This window comes from Vulpes lagopus, chromosome 10 (assembly GCF_018345385.1).
Source record: "Vulpes lagopus strain Blue_001 chromosome 10, ASM1834538v1, whole genome shotgun sequence".
NCBI lineage: Eukaryota > Metazoa > Chordata > Mammalia > Carnivora > Canidae > Vulpes > Vulpes lagopus.
This window is the reverse complement of record NC_054833.1, coordinates 50,631,565-50,653,379: the sequence shown is the minus strand read 5'-3', so window position 1 is coordinate 50,653,379 and position 21,815 is coordinate 50,631,565. Positions and strand designations below refer to the sequence as shown.

The window sequence follows — 21,815 nt, the reverse complement described above, 5'->3', positions numbered from 1 at the left end:
CCATAGAAAGAATGAGGGAGTTATTTCTGTAAGAAAAGAATGGAAGGAATGATTCTGGACGTAGAACAGGTACACACCAAATGGGAGTGATACGAGAAAATGGAGTTTCCTATTTACTGATCAGGTGGGAGAGAAGATCACTGGCCTAGAGTGAGGAGGGTGGGGACTGGGCAGATAGAAGAGTTGTGCAAGTCTGGCAGAGTTGGAAGGGGGAACGGGAAAGAAAGATAGGAAGACATTTGAAATAACTGCTAAGTGGTAGTAAGGGTGAGAAATTTTTAAGTGGTAGTGAACAGCTCCACTTCTAGAACAATCTGAAAAGCCCAGGTACAAAGGCAGAGAGGGATGTTAGGACAGATCTAAGGCTGGAAGGCAAGCCGGGATGGTAGAAGAATGTGCACATTGGGAAGAATGGCTGAGGTGGTGCCTTGTGGGTCTAGCCTGGATGGAGAAAGAAGGGAATCCAGGAGGGAAACAGAGGTTCAGGTGAAAAGTGAGGATCTGAGTAAGAGGAGTCCTCACTGGCTGAAGAGAGTCACTGTTTGGGAATGAGAGTATTTTGGGACGGGCTATTGGCCTTTAAAAACTACAAAGGTCTAAAAGGAAGGAAATATTTTTTTTTTTAATTTTTATTTTTTATTTATTTTTATTTATTTATTATAGTCACAGAGAGAGAGAGAGGCAGAGACATAGGCAGAGGGAGAGAAGCAGGCTCCATGCACCGGGAGCCTGACATGGGATTCGATCCCGGGTCTCCAGGATCGCGCCCTGGGCCAAAGGCAGGCGCCAAACCGCTGCGCCACCCAGGGATCCCTAAAAGGAAGGAAATATTAAAGGTGAAGGTATGGGAAAGGTTAGTTGACATGAAGATCAAGACTTAGAAATAGAAGAGGTCCAAGAATTTTGAGGGCTGAGGTGGTGGGAAGGTTGACGATGTGGGCATTTTGTCATCCATGAAGATAGAGAAGTCAGAGGCAGGAATCTGAGCAACCCCTAAATGAAGATTTAGTGTTATTTTGTATATAGTGTCTTTAGTCGGAACAGAAATCTTTAATTTTGGAATAGTCAGTGGTATCAACTTTTCCCACTTATGTGGTTTTTTCATTTTTTAAAAGCAATCCTTTTACCATTGTTGTCACTAAGTTATTCTCTTACATTCTTTTATTGTTTAATTATACTGCTTTACTCTTTTAGGTCTTTAATCATCTTCGAGTTTACCTTTGCATATCGTATGAGGAAGGGATCATTTTTTTTCCCTATAATACATATAATAACTAATAAATTTATTAAATGATCCTCCCTATCCTGACTTCTGATGCTACGTCCACCACATATGAATTCTCATAAGTATATGGTTTCTTTCTGAACTCTATTTTGCTCCATTTGCCTTTTCATTTAAATTACCAAGAAAAAAACAACTTTAAGCAAAGGTTGGAAATCACCTGCTAGGAATCAAACAGGTATTCAAAAAGAAAATACTGTGGCACTGCTGCAAACAAATGAGTATACATACATAAAATTGACATTAATGAACTTAAAAGTGTACCTGTACAGGGCTTGTTTCTTAGTCCCTGAGTCTTCTGAGATTTTGGAGGGATGGGGAATTGAGGGATACTTCTGCATACAGGTGCTGCCAAAGGCATATGAAGGACCTAGAAGAGAAGCAGCCATTAATTATACTATGTTTGAAAAGTCACTGCACCATTTTCACTTCAGAAATTTTACCTGTTGAGGAGGGGCAGGGAAGGTATTTCCGTTCTGTCCAACTACAGATACAGGGATCATTCCCACCATTCCTTGGAGTACAGGTTGGACAGGAGAAGCAATTATGATGGCAGATCCTTTAAAAAAAAGAATCTCAGTAAGATTCTATCTCATAAAAAAAGACTCCGAAATAATTCTGATTTATTTAAAATAAATTCTCTAAAATTATAGTCCCTTTACCTTAGAATCTTATGCTCCTTAGAAAACTTTATGAAGAAGGGCAAAGCTAACAAATTAAGAGAAAGTCAATCTGAAGTAATCTTACAGCATTTGTTCAAGGTAAATATCGTGAGCAAGCATTAAGACTTCACAGTCAGATTACATTATATTATTATATGTTATATGTTGATTCTTCTAGATGGAATAGTAAAATTGATTAGAAACTTGATGGTGAAGTCAACAGTATCTATAGCCTGTGGCTGTCCTATTTTATGACTGCTCATAAATCAGACTTTTTTTTTTTTTTTTAAGATTTTATTTATTTATTCATAGACACAGAGAGAGAGGCAGAGACACAGGCAGAGGGAGAGGGAGAAGCAGGCTCCATGCAGGGAGCCCGATGTGGGACTCGATCCCAGGTCTCCAGGATCACACCCCAGGCTGCAGGCAGTGCCAAACCGCTGCGCCACCGGGGCTGCCCTAAATCAGACTTTTCCTGACACTCATTAACTGTTCCTGTCAGATGGACACTCACCTCAATCTCTCGAATACCCACCTACCCACACTCGGCAACTCCCTCCCTTCGCTCCCACTGCTACTTCATTCTCTGACCTTTAGCTCAAGTCCCACATCCTCTACTAATTCTCAACCAGCACTTCAAGCAGATCCACCAGGCTTACCAATTAATTGTGTGTATTTATTCAGATTTTTATTATATACCTATAATATTTTTAAAAAAGCGGGGGGAAAGGAGCTTGGGAGCCAATATATAAGGAAAGGCAGATGAATGTATCATTAGGTTCATCTTCAAGAATCACGGAGACCATTGAATTTCATAACTCATCAGTAGATTTAAAGAAGGTATGACCAAATTAATTAGGGAGAGAAAGGAGAAGGTATAATCACAAATTTCAGTCTTTTCTCACACTATCTAACCATGATTTAATTCCTCCTAGTCAATAACTGCACACACAAGAGCAATGAGATGCCATTCCAAAGAAATGAATTTTATATTATGTTCTTAGTTACCTTGTGAAAAGCTGGGTGACACAGTCTGGTTGATAGCGAACACACTGTTTGACCTTGGTGGTGTCTGTAACTGGGGCAGGGGAGGCTGAGCACTCACAGGGGCAGAATTTCCAGGCAACACCACCACATTAGACTGACTTACAGTTGTTCCTAAGGCTGTTGGATCAGTCACACAGGTAGCTATGAGAATGTTATTTGAATTGCCAAAAGTCGTGCTTGTAGCTGGCATCAACTGTATGTAGCCCCCATCCTTGGAAACACATGGTGTAACACTGGCTGAAAAAGTGACGCTGCCTTCATTCTGAGTGCTGTTTATGACAGAGTCTTCAGGTTTGAGGGCCAAAAGGCTCTGTTCCACTGATGCTGAATCCCCTAATCTTTCAGCAGATGTGACAGCACATGCAGTTTCTTCTGGAGACAGGCATTTAACTAATTCTGCATTTTTGGAAGGTGACTTGGTAGGAGAGGACAATATTATAGTTGGCAAGTTTTCCCCACTGATACTAGAAACTGCACTGTTTAGTTCAGTATCTGAGGAAACAAATGGATCATCACTAATAATAATTTTGAGAGAAACAATATTTGATGCATCTATGTCTGCTGAGTTGTCCACAGCAGGTTTATCACTAGTATTTTGGGACTCAGGTTGAGAATCTCCCACTGAAGAACACACAGATTCTGAAGGAAGAGAATGCTTATCTTCCACAGGATTACCTTCTGGAGCAATCACTGTAACATCCCCATGGTTACCACTTTCACCTAAATTCAGAAAAATACTATCTCCATCTTCTTTTAAAGTTGAAGGTTCGTGTGAATCGATGGCAACTTTCTCAGACCTGAAGGGCTGAGTTTCCTGTTTTTCTGTAGGTTTTAACTTGGGAGTTGATGAATCATCAGATGGTTGTTTAACTGAAGACACTGAATTTTCAAGACGAATGTCTCCTTGTTCAGGTACAGTTAAACTTGAACTTTCAACCGACACAGGTAATGTTTTACTCTGAAGTGAAGAATTATCTTGGCAGTCTGCATGTTGTTGTGATGCAACTGGCAGCACGCTGTGAATCTCAGTTTTACTCTGCATTTCTCCAGGGTCTGGTGACTTAGAACCAGGGAGATTGGTTTTAAGTCTTGCTGTGTTGTTAGAGCTTTCACAAAACTGACTGGTTTTAGATGTATTTCCACTTAATGGAATATTTTGGGATAAAAGCTGAGAACTCTTCCCAGAGAGAATTAAGTTTTCACTGTTAGTTTCACCACCAAGGGGAACAAATGATGTTATTGGTATACCAGACTCATCAGGCTGTAAGGGAGACTCATGCGATACATCCGTCAACAGAGAATTCTTTCCAACTTCCATTGCCATGGCACTTTCAGTGGACATCTGATGTGTGTATAATTCAGCACAACGTTGATTACATTCAGCATCAGAATTTACTCTTTGGTTAAAGTCATTTAAATGAGGCACAGATTCAAAGGCAATGTCAAGGTTACACTTCTGTCCATTAGGTGCAACTGTTTTAAATGCCTTTTTTTGGATGCTAGAGCCTATCTGAGAAAAGTGCTCCTGGGCTTCCTGTCGAAGCTCATCATGGTGGCTGCTATTCTTCAAAGCATTTGAGGGGTCTTCATTTTGATAGGATGCACAAAATGAGGGCTGCCCAGACTGATCATCTGCAAAACAGAAAGATGGTAGAAATGATGAGTACAAAAAAAAAAAAAAAAAAAAGGAAATGATGAGTACATACTGGTTTCTGAGGGAGTCATGTTTACTATAAAACTTGTTTTGCCAAGGAAGTAACTAATCTTTGATACACTGTTAAGTGGAAGTTTGAAAACTGTTTATCTCCCATTTTGTGAGTATTAAACTTTACAGGTACTTTTTTCTTTTTTAAAATTACTGATGCCTTTTCAAACAAGTGCCAAATTGTTTTTTGTTTTTCAAAACTCTTAGAAAACAAATGATGCAAAAAAGGAAAAAGTATATAGCTTTAAGAACATCTAATGTTTATCAGTATGTAAAAAGCCCTGGTGCCACATGTGCTGTTTTTTTTTTCCCCCCAAATAGCTGGCTTTTCAACTTGTACCATTTCTGTTAACTGACTTTCTTTCTTTCTTTAATAAGATTTTATTTATTTATCCATAAGAGACACAGACAGAGAGGCAGAGACATAGGCAGGCTCCTGAGGGACTCGATCCCAAGACCCCAGGATCACGACCCTGAGCCTAAGGCAGACAGACGCTCAACCACTGAGCCACTCAGACGTCCCTGTTGACCTTATTTTATTTGATATATTCTTCAAGGTGAAATGAGGCAAGTACATTTTGTATGATTAACCCATGATGTTACTGTCTACTATCTGGAATCTTCAATATACACTTATTAAAGACCAACCACATTAGTGTTGGGATACAAAGATGAATGACCTAGTCTCTGCCTTTGGGGAGATCAGTCTAGTAAGGGAAGCAGACATAGAAAGAGATGACAAAACTTGTAAAAACTGTAATAGTACAGGAGCAAAAGCCACTTCTTTCTGCCTAATGGATGTGACTATGTGTCACAGGGAGGCTATTATCAGAAGGGATCTTGGAAAAGCAAATGAACTATAATAGCTGGAATAAGAAAGGACATTTCAGAAACACAGCACTGACCTACAGAGCACTCCCAGTGTACGACAGAGAACACAGATAATATGAAAAATATAGGGAAAAATCTGGAAAAATGTCTGTCATCTAGGATTCTGTTAACATGACAATGGTAAAATCATCTTTGGTTCAGAGCACATTTAAATCATACTGTGGGGAGATGGGAAGAAATCACACCCATGCCATGTGCACTGAGGTGTAGTCTGTTTCAGTGAAGTGCTAACACTGAGAATGAGATTTCTAGTTTTATTCTGTACATAGTAGAGTGCTTAAATGAAGCATTATCTTCCAAACAAAATACCACTACAATCCAGTTTAAGAATCAGAAGATTGGGTTTGGGTGTAGGCAGAGGATTTAAAGTGGGAATGTAGCCTGAGATATTCTAAAACTAGTTTTTGGAAGACATGATGCTAAAGTTGGAAGCCATCAGGTTTTTCAGGCAGTTGGAAGGGTAATGGCATTTAAGAAGACAGAGCAGAAAAGATTATTTTGGTACAGCTTGTTAGTAATAGAACATATAAAGGTGGTACTAAAATGGCACCAAGTTTAGCACATGTGAGATGCAAGTATAAATGGTTACCTTTGAGGGAAAGAGATGGAGGGTATAGTGCTGGGAAGGGATATGACGAGAGCTTTTCATGGTGGTGGCAGTGTTCTATTTTTTGACTTGGGAGATGGTTATACAGGATATTTGCTTGGCTATATTTCAATGAGCTATGCATATTTTTATTGTGTACTTCTGCATTAAGTATTATGGTTTACAAAATTAAAAAAACTAATATGTAAAGGATATAAGATGAACACATTCACTGCCCTCCCTCTGTCAGTAAGTAGTTACTGTGAGTCAATTATGTCCCATATTGGTCATCCACTGCTACCTCATTGGTATGGGAGGCAGAAATGTAAAAACTGACTTAGTAATAAACACAACCCATACTGCAAGCCTATCATTACAGTATATAATTTCTTCTGAATAATTGAGATATAGATGCTGAGCTTACCAGGCTGAGTGACTAATACCATATACCAGCCTTACATAGTAGGGATTTGGATTTGTGCCACAAAAAAATTATGTTAAACGTTAATACATTTTTGTCAAACTGGACAACACTATTAATACTACATTGTCAACAATCTATTGCATCATGAAAGAATGAGTACTAAAAATTCACCTTTTAATCAAATTAATAGAAGGCTTGGAATTTTTTCTTTAATGAAAAAACTTAAAAACCAAACAAAACCAAACAAACCCTATGTGGCAATTTGAACTTTCAAATTAAACAATATTTTCTGCCTTTGAAATTTTGAGACTGATATTAGGATTTGGATTGAAGATATTAACAAAACCAAATTCTTACCAGACAGTTCTGTTTCAAAAGAACCTTTAACTGCTAGATTAGTTTCATCTGCTAAGACTACACTGGAATTGGTTTCCAGATGCTGACTGGAAATACCTTGTGATATATTTTTATTATTCTTTGATTTACCTGTTAAAAAAGGGAACAGGGAAACAGTTGGTTAAATGATCAAAATAACAATAAGCATCAATTAATACAGCCTGACAGTGATCGATCACTGTTAAATGTTAAACTTTATGTTAAAATTATGGTCTTCTGGATGTTTTTAACATCTTGCCTTGTATATCATCACAAAATCAAAGTTTTTTCCAAAAGACAGTTAGTTCTTAAACTTTAGCCTACACCAGAATCACCTGGAGAGCCCAAGATTTTGCATTTTTAACATGTTCTCAGATAACATACGCTGGTTTGCAGACAACACTTTTAGAACTACTGCATACGATCATAAAATTGAGGGCAATGGCCAATTTCCCGTATTCCTTTAGTATTATCCAAATGTGTTCAGTATAATGTATGTGTACTTTGTGTTGATTGGCAAAAACACCCACAAAAAATAAAAAAGGTTCTCCATTTTTATAGCTAGTTAAAAAGAAAAAAAAAAAAAACCAGCCCCCCTTTTTCATAGCCATACGTTTGCTCTGATGAAAACAGGACATTTTTTTTAGATGCTCTGGGCATGTTGCTTCGATCTGATTAAATTGCCAAATAAATTGAAACTTTTTTCTTTTAACTGCCTTGAAAGAAATGGTCTACTTACCATAGTCAAAGAGATCAAAGAGGGCCTGAAATGCTGGATCTGATTCTGTTTGTTCTAATATATCCTGTATAGCTTCCTCAGACATATGGATTTCACTCTGCAAAGAAAAGAGTGATCCTAAGTGAATTGGTATAAATACCAGCAAAATAATTGGAGGGCTTACGATAGCTCTCATTTTTTGTAAATAATTATCTCTCCACGAAAATTTCTTCTGATTACAACACTTCATTCATTGAAACAAATAAAGCAACACTAGAAAGTAGAAAGTGAATGCCTGTTAATTCCACGTCTTAGAGTTGACTGTTTTGGTGAATATATTCCCAAACCTTAAAATAAAATGAACAGAGAAATTACAGTTATGTTTCTGTGTATAACTTAAGTAAAATCACACTTACTTAAAAAAAGTAAATGTTCTTTTTTAAACTTGACATCCAGCACTGTCAAAGCTTATGGTGTACAATGTAATGTCTTGACCTACATATACTGTGAAATGATGAGCACAGTAAGTTTAGTTAACATCCATCATCTTATACAGATATAAAAACAATAAAATTTTTTCCTTTTGAAAAAATTCTAATGGTTGGAGATTTAAAATTCTCAATTTTAGTTATTATAAAATTATCCTGCAATGTTGTATTCAAGATTGGTAAGACATACACTGAATCCCATAGGATAGGAAATTCATATGGAGCAAATGTGGAATTTTCATGAAGTGTTAAAAACTTAGGATTTTTTATAAAAATGGCTATAAAATGAAAAGAAAAACCTGTTTGAAGTTAAAGAGCCAATTCACTTTATGAGGATGTACAGAGAACATCAATAATTCTTGATGAAATGTGATTCAGGAGGAGTCCAAGAGCTTGAATAAGTATTTCTACATCCAGGAACTTGAAAATTTATAGTAACGTAAATGTTGAGAACACAATGTAATCAAATTATGAAACAGTGGATACACTCTTATTAAAGTTAATGTTGACAAAATGCATTTTTCTAGTACATCATTTTATTCTCAGCTTTAAAAATTATGATCAAAAGAACCCTGAGATAAATTTCCAAAGGCAACTGCAAATCAATCTTCTAAGTATTTTTATAACCAAAAGTATAATTTACATACAATAAAATGCACAGATCCTAAGTCCACAGTTCAAAGAGCTTTGATAATTTTAAGGGCTGTGTAACCACCACACTAATAAGTGTAAAATGGGGTGCCTGGCTATCTTGGTTGGTGGAAGTGTGCAAGTCTTGATTTCAGGGTTGTAAGTCTGAGCCCCATGTTGGGTGTAGAGATTACTTAAAAACAAAATCTTTAAAAAAAAAAAAAAAGTCAAATATTTCCACCACCTAAGAAAATCACTCACCAATACACACCATTTCCTTTTCTAGAGAATTCCTCCCTTTGGCAAATGACTCCCCTCATCCTCACTCAGGCAACAATTTCTGATTTCTATCAGTATGAATCTGTGTTGCCTGTTTTAGAACTTTATACAAATGGAAGCACACTATATGTATTCTTTTAGTCTATCTTCTTTGATGAACATAGGTTTGAGATTCACCTATGTTGTTATGTGTATCAGTAGCTTATTCCTTTTTATTGTTCACCAGTATTCTATTTTATGACTGTCAAAATTTGTTTATTCCTTTTTTTGTTGAAGGACATCTGCTTTCTTATTATTTGTCTATTAGGGACAAAGCTGTTATGAATACTCGTGCATAGGTCTTTTGGTAAACATATGTGAACATATTTATTTCTTTTTGGTAAAAACCTAGTGACTGCCAGGTCATAAAGAAAACGTGTATGTGTATATATAACTTTGTTAACTATCAGATTTCCAAACAGGTTATATTTATTTCATAACTTCCATTAGCAATTTTTCAGAGTTCTCGTTTCACATCCTTGTCAACATCTGGTACTGTCAGATTTTTAACTTTCAGCCATTGTAATGAGTATGAAATGGTATCTTACTGTATTCTTTTCATTTCCCAAATGACAAATAATGTTATCTTTTCATGACTTTATTGGCTATTCCTATCTTCTACTGTTTGTTCCAGTCTTCTACACATTTTCTTTAAAAAATTTTATTTTTAATTTTTTAAAATTTAAATTCAATTTGCCAACATATAACACTCAGTGTTCTATCCATTTCTTAAAATGGGTGGTTTATCTTTTTTTTGTCAGATACATGTATTATGAATATTTTCTCCAAGTTGGTGGTTTGACCTTTGATTTTTTTGTTAATGATGATTTTATTTATTTTTTATTTTTATTATTTTTTTAAAGATTTATTTATTCAGAGAGAGAGAGAGAGAGAGAGGCAGAGACATAGGCAGAGGGAGAAGCAGGTTCCATGCAGGGAGCCCAATGTGGGACTCAATCCCGGGTCTCCAGGATCACACCCCAGGCTGCAGGCGGCGCTAAACCGCTGTACCACCGGGGCTGCCCGTTAATGATGATTTTAACAAGCAGGTATTGTAAATTTTAAGGAAGCTTTTGTTTTTTTTTAAACAGTTAGTGACTTGTGTAGTATAAGAAATCTTGCCTATTTCAAGGTCACAAAGACTTGCAAATATTTTAAAATTCCTACTTCACCTATTTATACAACTTCTCAGTGAATCTGGTGTTTTTACTACTCAGTTGGGCACTGTGTCTTGCTGTTCTTTTAAAAAATTACTTAAATCTTAATTTTTAACTTTCCCTAAATATACATTATTTTACAATAGGGTATATTCATTTGTTAAACATTAAGACAGGAGAAGTTTTTAAAAAGAAGTACGGTAGATAACTTAAAGTTGCTTTTAAAAAGCTTGTTATATTTTGTTACATTTACTGACTTCACTATGGGAAACTGTTTCAAAATTTTTTTAAAGCATTCTGAAGGAACCTACCAAAAAAATTCAGTGGTCTTACCTACTGTTCATCTGAAAGCAAGTCTGCTATAATGAATTCATTTGGTGGGCATGGCATTAAGAATTGATTACGGTCTCAGAGTCCAAGTCAAAGGATGTGCTACAGTCACAATCTCAGCTGCTCTTGAGGAAAGATATTTGCACATGACAAATCTTTATTTTCTTTAAAAACATATGAATATTAAAGATAAATTATTAAATCCTTCCTTTACCAGCTTTTGCTCTTCCATCTTCACCATCATTGAATAGCAACAGTGACTACAGTCTCCTCTTCCTTCTCTTAGCAGAAACGTCAAATGATTTACTTAGTTATTAATAACTTTTCTTTTTTTTGTTGTTGACAAACTTTTCTTTTAAAAGTATCTTGTTCATTTTACTTGGATTCATTATATATCTTTAATATAAAATTTCATTGTTTTCTCATATTATTACATAGTCCATAGCAATATAAAAGAAATGCAATTTATACATACATAGTACAGTATTGTTGCTTACTGCACACAAACATATCCACTCATGAATCTTATAGTATCAAATACTTAGATATCCATGACTGACTGTGTACGGCTATAGTAAAGTGTTCTGCTGACATGTGGAAGAATTAAGAGATTTTAGATGGGTTGGAGAGGTCTTACTACTTTTACCATTTAAATCACATAGTTTAAACTGATTATTTGAAAATTCACTAATACTTTCAAAAATAGGTTACATTTACATTTGGATAAGGAAGGAAATCTCTATCGAAGATTATTATCTTAAATAATTTTATACATCTGTTGGTAATAGGTTTTTTTGGGGGTCAAGATTCTTTTTAAAATAATCTCTATATACAACATGGGGCTGGAACTTATAACTCCAATATCAAGAGTTCCATGCTATACTAACTGAGCGAGGAAGGCACTCCTTGGCAATGGTTTTGAAATGAAGCCAAGATACCATCAATTTTAACTATAAGTATATATGCTACACACACACCCTAACCTATACCTGAAGTCCCAGGAGTTCATCAATTGAAGTCTCTGGTTCCGTAAGGTTGCTGTCTGTTTGCTTAGGTATTTGAGCAATATTGTTGTCGCTGTAACATGGAAAGAAAAATTTTTACAATAGTTCTCAATTAGGTGAAAACAATTAGGCATCATCAACACACATAGCTTACCTAGTCAAAAATTTATTAATGTTTTCTGCAAGCTTTTCTTGAAGAGATTTGTTACTTAATATTTTTTCCCGTGCATTTTCAATAACCATTTGCTAGAAAAGAAAGTCAATGTTAGTAAAAGAATAGGGTAGAGCTTCTAGTTAATGGGAGCTAGCTAGTTTTAACAAATCTAGGTGGGAACTCCAAAGTTATGGTGTCTCCCCCCATATTAATTCTTGAATACCATGCTTCCCAAGTGTTTTCACAGATCCTTCACCGGTTCTTCACTGATTACAAAATACAGTTCCAAACTCTTTAGCTTTTCATATAAGGTTTTTAATCATCTGACTCTAGTAAGATGCCCTATTATGTTGCATAATCCAGCACCAAAATGTATTTATACTTTCCTAAACGTATCATTGCTTCACTTGTGCATTTGCACATGCTACCTATTCTAAATGGACAGTGTCCTAACTCATAAATTTTACTACTCTCTATCCTAAGGCGATTCCACTACACAGTTTTATAGAAATACTGTTAACACACAAATGACACACACACACACGTAAATACCAACATTTTAAAACTCAGGTATCTCAAACTGCAAAGCTTATTAATAAGGTCACTTACTTTTTCTACTGCAAATGCATTTGGATCTTGGAAATTCCGTATTGTTGAATGAGGCCCAGACAAAGTGTTACTTTTCCTTTGAGATTCACTGAAACACATTTTAAAGCTTGTTTTTTAATTGGTATGAAAAATAGATTCAATGGTAGTTACATATACAGGTTTAAATCTTAAGATCATGGACAAACGAATATTTTTCCTCTCTGTGGTAGGAACAAATGGCTAGAGTAGAAAATCATTACTATACCTGCATTAATAAGAAATGAATCTGAGGTTCAGCTTTACTACTATGTGGTCTGCAGCAAGGTTAAGTTCTGACTCTGCCTACTTTATAATGAGATAAAATCTTAAAAACCCAATAATGCAATTGATATTATTTATTTATTCATGAGAGATAGAGAGAGAGAGGCAGAGATACAGGCAGAGGGAGAAGCACGCTCCATGCAGGGAGCCCGATGTGGGACTCGATCCCAGGTCTCCGGGATCACACCCTGGGCTGTAAGCGACACTAAACCGCTGCACCACCAGGGCTGCCCACGTTACTGGGTTTATGAAAGAATTGAATACAATGAAGTATGTGTAAAGACTATTTTTTAAAATCTATCTTTCTTTTCCTTCCTTCCTTCCTTCCTTCCTTCCTTCCTTCCTTCCTTCCTTCCTTCCTTCTTTTCCCTTCCCTCTTTCAGATTTTATTTACTTATTTATTCATGAGAGACACAGAGAAAGGCAGAGATAGAAGCAGAGGGAGACAAGGCTCCCTGAGGGGAGCCCAAAGCGGGACTCGATCCCCAGACCCCAGGATCACAACCTGAGCCAGAGGCAGGCGCTCAACCACTGAGCCGCCCAGATGCCCTAAAATTTATTTTAAAAAAAAAAAAAAAATTTTTTTTTTTTGAGAGTGAGCATATGCACAAGCTAGCAGCTAGGGGGGTAGGGGTGGGGAGAGGGGCAAAGAGAGAAGGAGAGGATCTTTTTTTTTTCATTTTATCCTAACTTTTGGTATCTTTGTTCTTCGTTGATTTTTAAATTTAAATTCAATTAACATATAGTGTATTATTAGTTTCAGAGGTAGAGTTCAGTGATTCATCACTTGCATACAATACCCAGTGCTCATTCTATCACATGCCCTCCTTAATGCTCATCACCTGGTTACCCCGTCCCCAACACACCATCCCTACAGCAACCCTGTTTGTTTTCTATGATTAAGAGTCTCTTATGGTTTGTCTCCCTCTGATTTCATCTTGTTTTATTTTTCCCTCCCTTCCCCTATGATCCTCTGGTTTTGCCTCTTAAATTCCACATGAGTGAAATCATATGAAAATTATCTTTTACTGATTGACTTATTTCACTTAGCTGAGAGAGAATCTTAAGCAGGCCCAGCAAGGAGCCTGTCATGGGGCTCGATCTCATGACCTTGAGATCATGACGTGAGCTCAAATCAAGAGTCGGAATGCTTAATCAACTGAGCCACCCAGCTGCCCCTGTATAGAGACTTTATAAAAAGACCAATGTTTCTTTCTTTCTTTTTTTTTTTAAGACCAAGGTTCCTATAAATGTTAGATACTGTTATAGTTGTTTTACTACTAAAATAAAGGAGGCTGAGGTTAGCCTTAAATGAGAGACAACCAGAGAAACTCTAACAAAAATACACATGGCACGGTAGCTAGAAAATTGGAAAAAGCGTTTAAAAACTATCATCTTTTTTGTGAAATATCCTTCAAACAAAGAGAGCTAAGTACAGAAAGAGCTTTGATCTCAAAGACTCCCTGAAAAAAAATTTCTGACTTTAAGACTTGAAATATGTGTTTGTGGACATTCCAGTATTCTATTTATTTAAAAAAAATTCATTAAAAAAAAAAAATCTGAGATACCACCAATTTTAAGACGTATTCTTATGTACTACTACGGAAAAAGCAGATTTGCTATGAAAAAGTGGTAAGTCATTCATAATAAGATATAACCTGATTTTAAGGTTAAAATTTGGAAAAAGAAATAAATTTTTGAATGAGTGTAATAGTAAATAGTCCCAGGGACTGAATCCATCATTGTTATTTTAGTCACAACATAAATATGGTGGTATAATTCTTTAATTTTAATGGTTATTGGAAACTTGTCCTTTCAAAAAGCATTTACCTTTTGCGTCTAGCAGGAGACATTACAGTGGCCTGAGTTTTCTTTTCCTGAGGACCAGGAATGATATTTAAAGCCTCTCCAGCTGTATATCAAGAAAACAAAGCATATGTCAAAGACATGGAATAGTTTTCTAAGCTTGAATTAATGGAATAAGTATCATTACATAATGATTATTATTTTATATTAAACTTAGCATATATTGAATGCTTTACTATGTGCAAGGCACTGTAAACTATATTAAGATGAGTAATATGTACTATGACTTAAGGTTTTATAATACAGTACAAGAACAGTACAGTCTCAACAAAAAATAACATGGCAGAATGAAGCATAAGAAGTATAAACTAAGTATATACTATGGTGTGTGTATACTGTTTTTACCCAGAGGTGAAAATGAGATTGGAAAAGATGGAAACGAGGGAGGAGGTAACGGATGGTAATGAATTTAGCTGCAGAGATGAGAGAGAAGATGGATCTAAGAAGGGAAAGAGCCGGCACGTGACTTTTAACTATTAAATCAGAAAATCTGTCATTAACTAGCTATTTGCCCCTTACTATCATGTGTTACAAGAATATAAAAAGCAAGATATACCAGATGGTCTCTAAGTTTATTCCTGGCTCTCAGATTCACAGAAATATGAACTCTTGTCTTTTTTTGGGCTATAATTTTATAATACGAGTATAAAGACAGCAAAGCATATCATCTATTTATACAATTTGACAAAAACAAAATTTCAGAGAAAAAAAAATTTAAACTTACTGGCCATAGTGTCTTGTGACTGTGAATGGTTGACCACTACAAAATTTGACCTCAAGGGAGCTGAAATCTGGCCAGGTGGCCGTATAACCTGTGTAGCTGTTGAAGGAGTAGTAGTAGTAGTAGTAGTAGTAGTAGTAGTACATTGTCCTGAAAGATACGCTAAAGTCAGCAGCTCTGAATTGACAGGAGCTGCTTGAGCTGCAAGTCTCCTCTGTCGCTTGATTTCTGCAATTCCACTTCTTGTTCGGACTGAAACACATGAGGCATTAAAAAAATGAGCCGTTAGAGCACTTTGGTAATTTTAACAAGTCTACTTGTCCTACTCTTTAACATGTGAAATCTATAGATTGAAAAAGAGTCTTTGAAAGTACCGAGTTTATGTGATAATTTCCTATGAAACAAACTTGTGAGTACAGCTGACCTTTGAATAGCCCAGGGGTTAGGAGCACCAACCCTTTGTACAGTTGAAAATCCAAGTAGAACTTAGGGCTCCCCAAACACTTAATAGCCTGCTGATGACCAGAAGTCATGCCAATAACCAACAGCTGATTAACACATACTTTGTATGTTGTATTGTATCCTTAAAATAACGTAGAGAAAAATGTCATTAAGCAAAATCATAGGAAGTGAAGATATATTTACACTCCTATACTGTATTTACAGAAAAAAAAAATCCATGAATAAGTGGTCCCACACCGTTCAAAGCAGTATGGTTCAAGGGTCATCTGTACACACAAACTCTATGAATCTACGAGTATATTTCTTCTGCAATAATTCATTTTGATACCTCTACAAATTAAGAAACAAACCTATGAAGAATTAAAGAGATGTGAATACATGAGAGCCAATGAGAAAAACAGGGTGCATTTCAAATGCTTATGTATACAATAAATGAAATTATTTCCTATGACAAGAACTGTACTTAAAAAAGCAGTAAACAAAAATATACTCAGTACAAATGTACTGTTAATTAAAATGTTCATGTGATAGTGTGAGTTTGAAGTAATTCTGAACTTTTTTTTTTAAAAGATTTTATTTATTTGAGAGAGAGTGCACCTGGGAGAGAGAACATGAGCAGAGGGGAAGGGTAGAGGGAGAGGGAGAAGCAGATTCTCGGCTAGGCAGGGAGCCCCGACATGGGATTCAATCCCAGGACCCTGGGGATCGTGACATGAGACAAAGGCAGACGCTTAACCAACTGAGCCACCCAGGTGCCCAATTCTGAAAATTATTTATAGTTTAAAGTTGAATACCAACCTCTCTGATTGGCAACAAACCCTGGGGAACTTTGCATGCTCCTAACAAATAAAACAAAGTAGTTAGACATTAAAAAGTTTCTGCTGCCAAGATACACTCTAATAACAGTATGATCTGAAGTAAGCTGAATTAAAAGGCAATAGATCTTTCAGACAAAAAAGACAAGCACTTTTTTTTGAGGGGCAATCAAATCTTATTGGCTTTAGAAGAGTGGCATCTAAACATACTCACACACATATAATGTTAACAATCAAGCTTCTATCTAGTGTAGTATGCATAACTCTGATATTCCATTAAGAATTTGACTTGACTTTAGGAAGTCTATATATTTAAGAAAACTACATATAAAATTTTATCGTTCTTAATTACCTTCTATCACTAGAGATAACCTTCCGAGAGAAATTCTGGATTTCACATAGGATTCCATAAATACTTCAGAATCCCAAAATTAATTTCAAAGGACAACCTGCTTTTATCAAATTTATGACTATAAAACTATTTTATCCAGCCTCTAACAAGAGAGAAAAGCAAACATAATTCACCATATAAGGTAAATATATAAAGGTGAATTCTCCTTTTATCATGAGTTGGTTACCTAATCACAGATACTGCTATCATCCTGGGAGATCTATTAAACAAGTCTCCAATGACAAGAACAACAAAACTTACTAAACTGAATAAGCATTTTTAATAACACACAAACCAACCTGGAAAGATTTTATGTAGTACCTTGTCAATAAGATATCTAACTTATAAATATTTATAGGTATTAATTAAAATACAATTTTTTAAAATGATTTTATTTATTTATTTAGAGAGAGCGAGTGTGTGAACAAAGGGAGGGCAGAAAGAGAGAATCTCAAGCATTCTCCCTGCTGAGGGGAGAGCCCAATTCAGGGCTCAATCCCACAACCTTGAGATCAGGACCTCAGCGGAAATTGAGAGTTGGATGCTTAACTGACTGAGCCACCAAGGCACCCCAAATTGTGAATGTCTTTGAAAATTATTTGAAAAGGAAGGAATGAGTCAAGAAAGGGGAAAAAAAGGTGAGACTATGAAATAGGATATGGTACCGGGTTAGATAGCAAGCATTTGGAACCAGTTCAGCAGTTTAAACTGAGGAAAGAAATGGAGCCCCGGATTTTTTTTTTTTTTAAGATTTATTTATTTTATAGAGAGAGGGAGCAGGAATGGGAAGGGCAAAGCGAGAGGGAGAGGAGAGAAAGAATCCCAAGCAGATTCCCTGCTGAGTGCAGAGTCCCAACATGGGGCTAGATCTCACAACCTTGAGATCATGCTCTGAGCTGAAACCGACCGATGTTCAATTGACGGAGCCACCCAGGGACCCCAAATCCCTGTTGAATTTATGTCGGGTATTTATCTATAGCTCTGAGGTAAAGGGTAAGAAACTCCAGTTTTCATACTAGACTCTAAAGTTAAATGAGAGATATTATAACTAATACCAAGAAGGCTGACATCCTTCTAAGGATGCCAAAAGGAATGCCTTGGCATTCCAAGGCCATGACCTATGTAAAAGGTTGACATTGCTACCATGAGGAAATTCTAAAATTAGAAGATTCCAGAAGTAGATTATTCAAGCCTGTTTCTTTATTGGGGAAGAACCAATGAGGGATGAATTCATCAATTCTTTGTATGAGTAATGAAGATGCAACTATGTAAGGAAATTCACACAAGATTGGCATTAAATTTGTATTCTAGCCAGAGATCTACCTCTAAATCGCTACGGGAACTTGGGAATGTCATTTAACTTATGTAAATCTCAGTTTCCTTATTTCTAAACACTTTATTGAAGTATGCATTTAATGCCAATTATTCTAATCAAAAGTAAACAAGTATCAATAATCTCTAGAGTAAACTTAAAATTAGATCAGTATCATAGAAATGCACTGTTTGGGTCATAAGATTTAAACCTAAAGAGCTTCCTATGTGTTTGCCTTCCAAAATCATCATGCATGTTCTGATAAGCTTACTATACAGGCTTTTTATTACCTGATCTGAGAAAGTGTGTGGTCTAACTTCTTCCACAGAGATGACATAATTGCTGGGACATCATTTGACGTTTCTAGATCATAAGAGGAAAAGTTTCTTAATAAATACTGTTGAAGAAAATGCATCATTGAATTTGGACACAAAAATCAACAAGGAAAATAAACTTTTCTCTCAGATGTTGACATACGTAAGAAACTAGGAAATAAGCCTATTGTGTAAAATGACCTGCAAAAAAAATATAAATGAGACGGTCTTCTTAAGCCAGTGAGTATCAGATATAATATGAGGGGAAATGGACATCTATAAAGGATCTGAAACTTTTATAGATCAATTTTCTATCTTCTTTGTGTTAAAGAAAGACAAACTGTTTTATTTTTTAAAAAAAGTTTTTTTAAAGATACAATTCCTGAAATCAAGTCACAAGCTCCACCAACTGAATCAGGCCTCCTAACAAAAGATAAACTATTTTAAATCTATTTTATGAGATCATAGGACATTTGAAAGTTAATTAAAATAATCTGGCTTATAACATCATAAAGGTTATGCAAACTTCTCTGAGTCTACATGGAAATTATTTTTCTACAACCACTATTTTTATGTCCAAATCAGTGCAATTGCTCAGCAATCCCTTAACAGAAACCCTACCAGTTATTAAAATTACAGGTAAAACACCTGAGGACTCAAATTTTTTTAGAATGTGCTCTACAAGCCCACAGTGATGGGACACTTCTAGGATATTTAAAATCTTTACCATATACTTAATAAAAAACCCTCAAACCAGAGAAAGCTACCCAACATAAAGATGGGATTAAACCTTTATATTGCAATGGCATATTGTTTCTGAAGTTATTTACACTCTAAATATTCCTGCAAGAATATTTAGGCCTAGTACTTTCTATGGTTTCTAGTGCTGTGATCTTGGAGGTTATTTGGCTTCTCTACTTCTCAGTTTTCTGACAGAATATTAGAGAATGAAGTAAACAATTTTAATTTCCCCTCTAAAATATTAACTTAGGCAAGTATTACTTTATATTCTAGTTAATATAAACCAGAATTTTATGACTGGTTGTTGAGATTTAGACTACCAAGAACTTAAAATATTGGCTTAAATTCTAGAACACGTGGTAATGCCTATTTATCAGTTTAGACCTAGTTTATACCTAGAGTATGAATTATTTTTTAAGAAAATTATTTTGTTATATTCACTAGCATTCAAATTTTTGCCATTTATCAATATAAATGTAAAGTAATTAGATATGCTGAGATATGTTTTACTGGGAAATAACTGAGACAAGTGTTCTTTTGGCTTTTAAGAGGCATTAATAATCTTTAAAAATTATTTCTAATTAAAACAATTGGATAAATGCTGTATAAAACAGAAAAGAATCCCTGACCCTGAATTCTTACCTTTTGCTTTCATAGCTACATATTCATTCAAAATCGTTGTCAAGTTTTTTCCAAACAAGGACTGAAAAGAAAAAGATCAAGCATTACAAAAATTGTGCAAAACTACCAATAATTTCCCACCGTGAAATATTTCACTATAGAAAGTTATAAAAGATCTGGATTTTCTGATAAGAACATGTCATCAAAAATGAAAAGTCACTTAAGTTAGGGGTTGCATCAAATCTCTAAGTCAAGAATCTTGCCTGTTTGAATAAGACACTGTGACTATGTTTCTCTGGCAAAAATAGTCCAAAGGCAGAAAAGCAGTTTTCAGCTGTGAGGTAGGGATCCAGTCACCTAACTCTTTTTTTTGTTTGTTTAGTTTTAGTCACCCAACTCTATGAAAACAATAAGGACCCATTCCTAATTTGCCTTTTCTATCCTGAAAGCCATGTGAACTTGCCAAAAAACAAAGTGAAAAAACACTGTGCATAAGAGAGAGCCTTCTCATGGATCAGCACTGTCCTATTTTCACTCCCAACGTCTCACACATTCACTACTGAAGTGCAGGTTTTTATTACCTCAAGATTGAGGTCATTAACAGAACGAGGAGGATGGGTTTTGAACGAGCCAGAACAGACAGTTCTGGCTTCAAGTTCAAAACTATTATATGTGTGACATATCTAGAATTTGGAAGGCTTACTTTCATATGTAAAAGTGGACTTAATTCTCAATTCATAGTCATTTGTTGTGAAGATTGAGTAAAGATACATGAAACATGTCTAAGACAACATCTAACATAGGACAGGTGATCAGTGTCCCTTTCTGTCCCGAAGATTTCTACTTTGTTCTTCGGTCTTTACTAAGTCTGAGAAATTTGGGGATTTGCTTAATACTACCTTGGTCATCATACCATGCTTTATTTCTAGTAGCTAATAATTAATGATGGCTAGTATTGCATCCCCCAAAATTCATGTCAGGACACAATGAGAAAGTGGCCATCTATTAAGCCAGGAAGACTGCTGTTACCAGGAACTGAATCAGGGTAATTGATCTTAGACTTCCCAGCCTCCAGAACTGAGAGAAGATACAGGGGGGCTGAGCGTGCACGTAGCTACTGGGGTACCACCACAGCTGGGCTCTCACAGCAGAAAGAGCTACACAATCATACAGACATGCTAATCCACATATACAAACATACCTATGTCTCTGTATAGATTTGTACCAATACTAAATATGGCTTTAGAGTGGTATCTCCGACTATAAGCCACTGCCACAGGTTTCATTCTCACGCTTATTTGTGTCTTCTCCCAGAGAAATCTGGCTCCCATTATCTACAATACCTTTTACTTATTTGTTGAGAATGGCTAATTTAGAAGAACTGAGAAATTTATTTAAGATTCATTCATGCTGTTCAGTTTTTGACCATCACAGATAAACATCAGTGTGCAGGTTTTTGTGTGAACATGTTTTTCAATTCACTTGGGTAAATATCTGGGTGTATGAGTACTGGGTCACATGGGGAATGAAGGTTTAATTTTATAAACAATTGTCAATCTGTTTTTCAAAGTGGTTGTATGATTTTACATTCTCATCAGCAATGAATGTGAGTTCCTGCTGCTTTGCCTTCTCACTGCTAAGGTTCTGACAGTTTTAAATTGTTTACATTAGTTAATATAGTAAGTATATATTGGTATCTCCTTAGAGTATTAATTTACATTTTTCCAATGACTAATTATTTTAAGCATTTTTTTTCATAAGGTTATTGCTGTCTTCAGATCCTTGCCTATTAAAAAAAAATTCAATAGTTTTTTTTACAAGGTACTCGGAGTACAAATCCTTTATCACATATATGATAATATAAACATTTTCTTCCAGCCTATGGCTTGTAA

General features: G+C 35.6%; 1 protein-coding gene across 1 annotated transcript in view; it reads right to left on the bottom strand.

Moving 5' to 3' along the window:
* The window catches only part of LOC121500334 (protein NPAT), a 49,792-nt gene that overhangs the window by 4,558 nt on the left and 23,419 nt on the right, over positions 1 to 21,815 (bottom strand). Inside the window, exons 3-15 of the mRNA XM_041771978.1 lie at positions 19,945 to 20,005; positions 18,538 to 18,610; positions 16,528 to 16,568; positions 15,271 to 15,519; positions 14,511 to 14,592; positions 12,381 to 12,468; positions 11,772 to 11,863; positions 11,603 to 11,690; positions 7,712 to 7,808; positions 6,955 to 7,083; positions 2,953 to 4,623; positions 1,726 to 1,841; positions 1,547 to 1,652 (exon numbers count right to left, since the gene is read on the bottom strand). Coding sequence (XP_041627912.1) covers positions 1,547 to 1,652; positions 1,726 to 1,841; positions 2,953 to 4,623; positions 6,955 to 7,083; positions 7,712 to 7,808; positions 11,603 to 11,690; positions 11,772 to 11,863; positions 12,381 to 12,468; positions 14,511 to 14,592; positions 15,271 to 15,519; positions 16,528 to 16,568; positions 18,538 to 18,610; positions 19,945 to 20,005 — 2,893 coding nt within the window. The remainder of the gene's footprint in view (positions 1 to 1,546; positions 1,653 to 1,725; positions 1,842 to 2,952; positions 4,624 to 6,954; positions 7,084 to 7,711; positions 7,809 to 11,602; positions 11,691 to 11,771; positions 11,864 to 12,380; positions 12,469 to 14,510; positions 14,593 to 15,270; positions 15,520 to 16,527; positions 16,569 to 18,537; positions 18,611 to 19,944; positions 20,006 to 21,815) is intronic.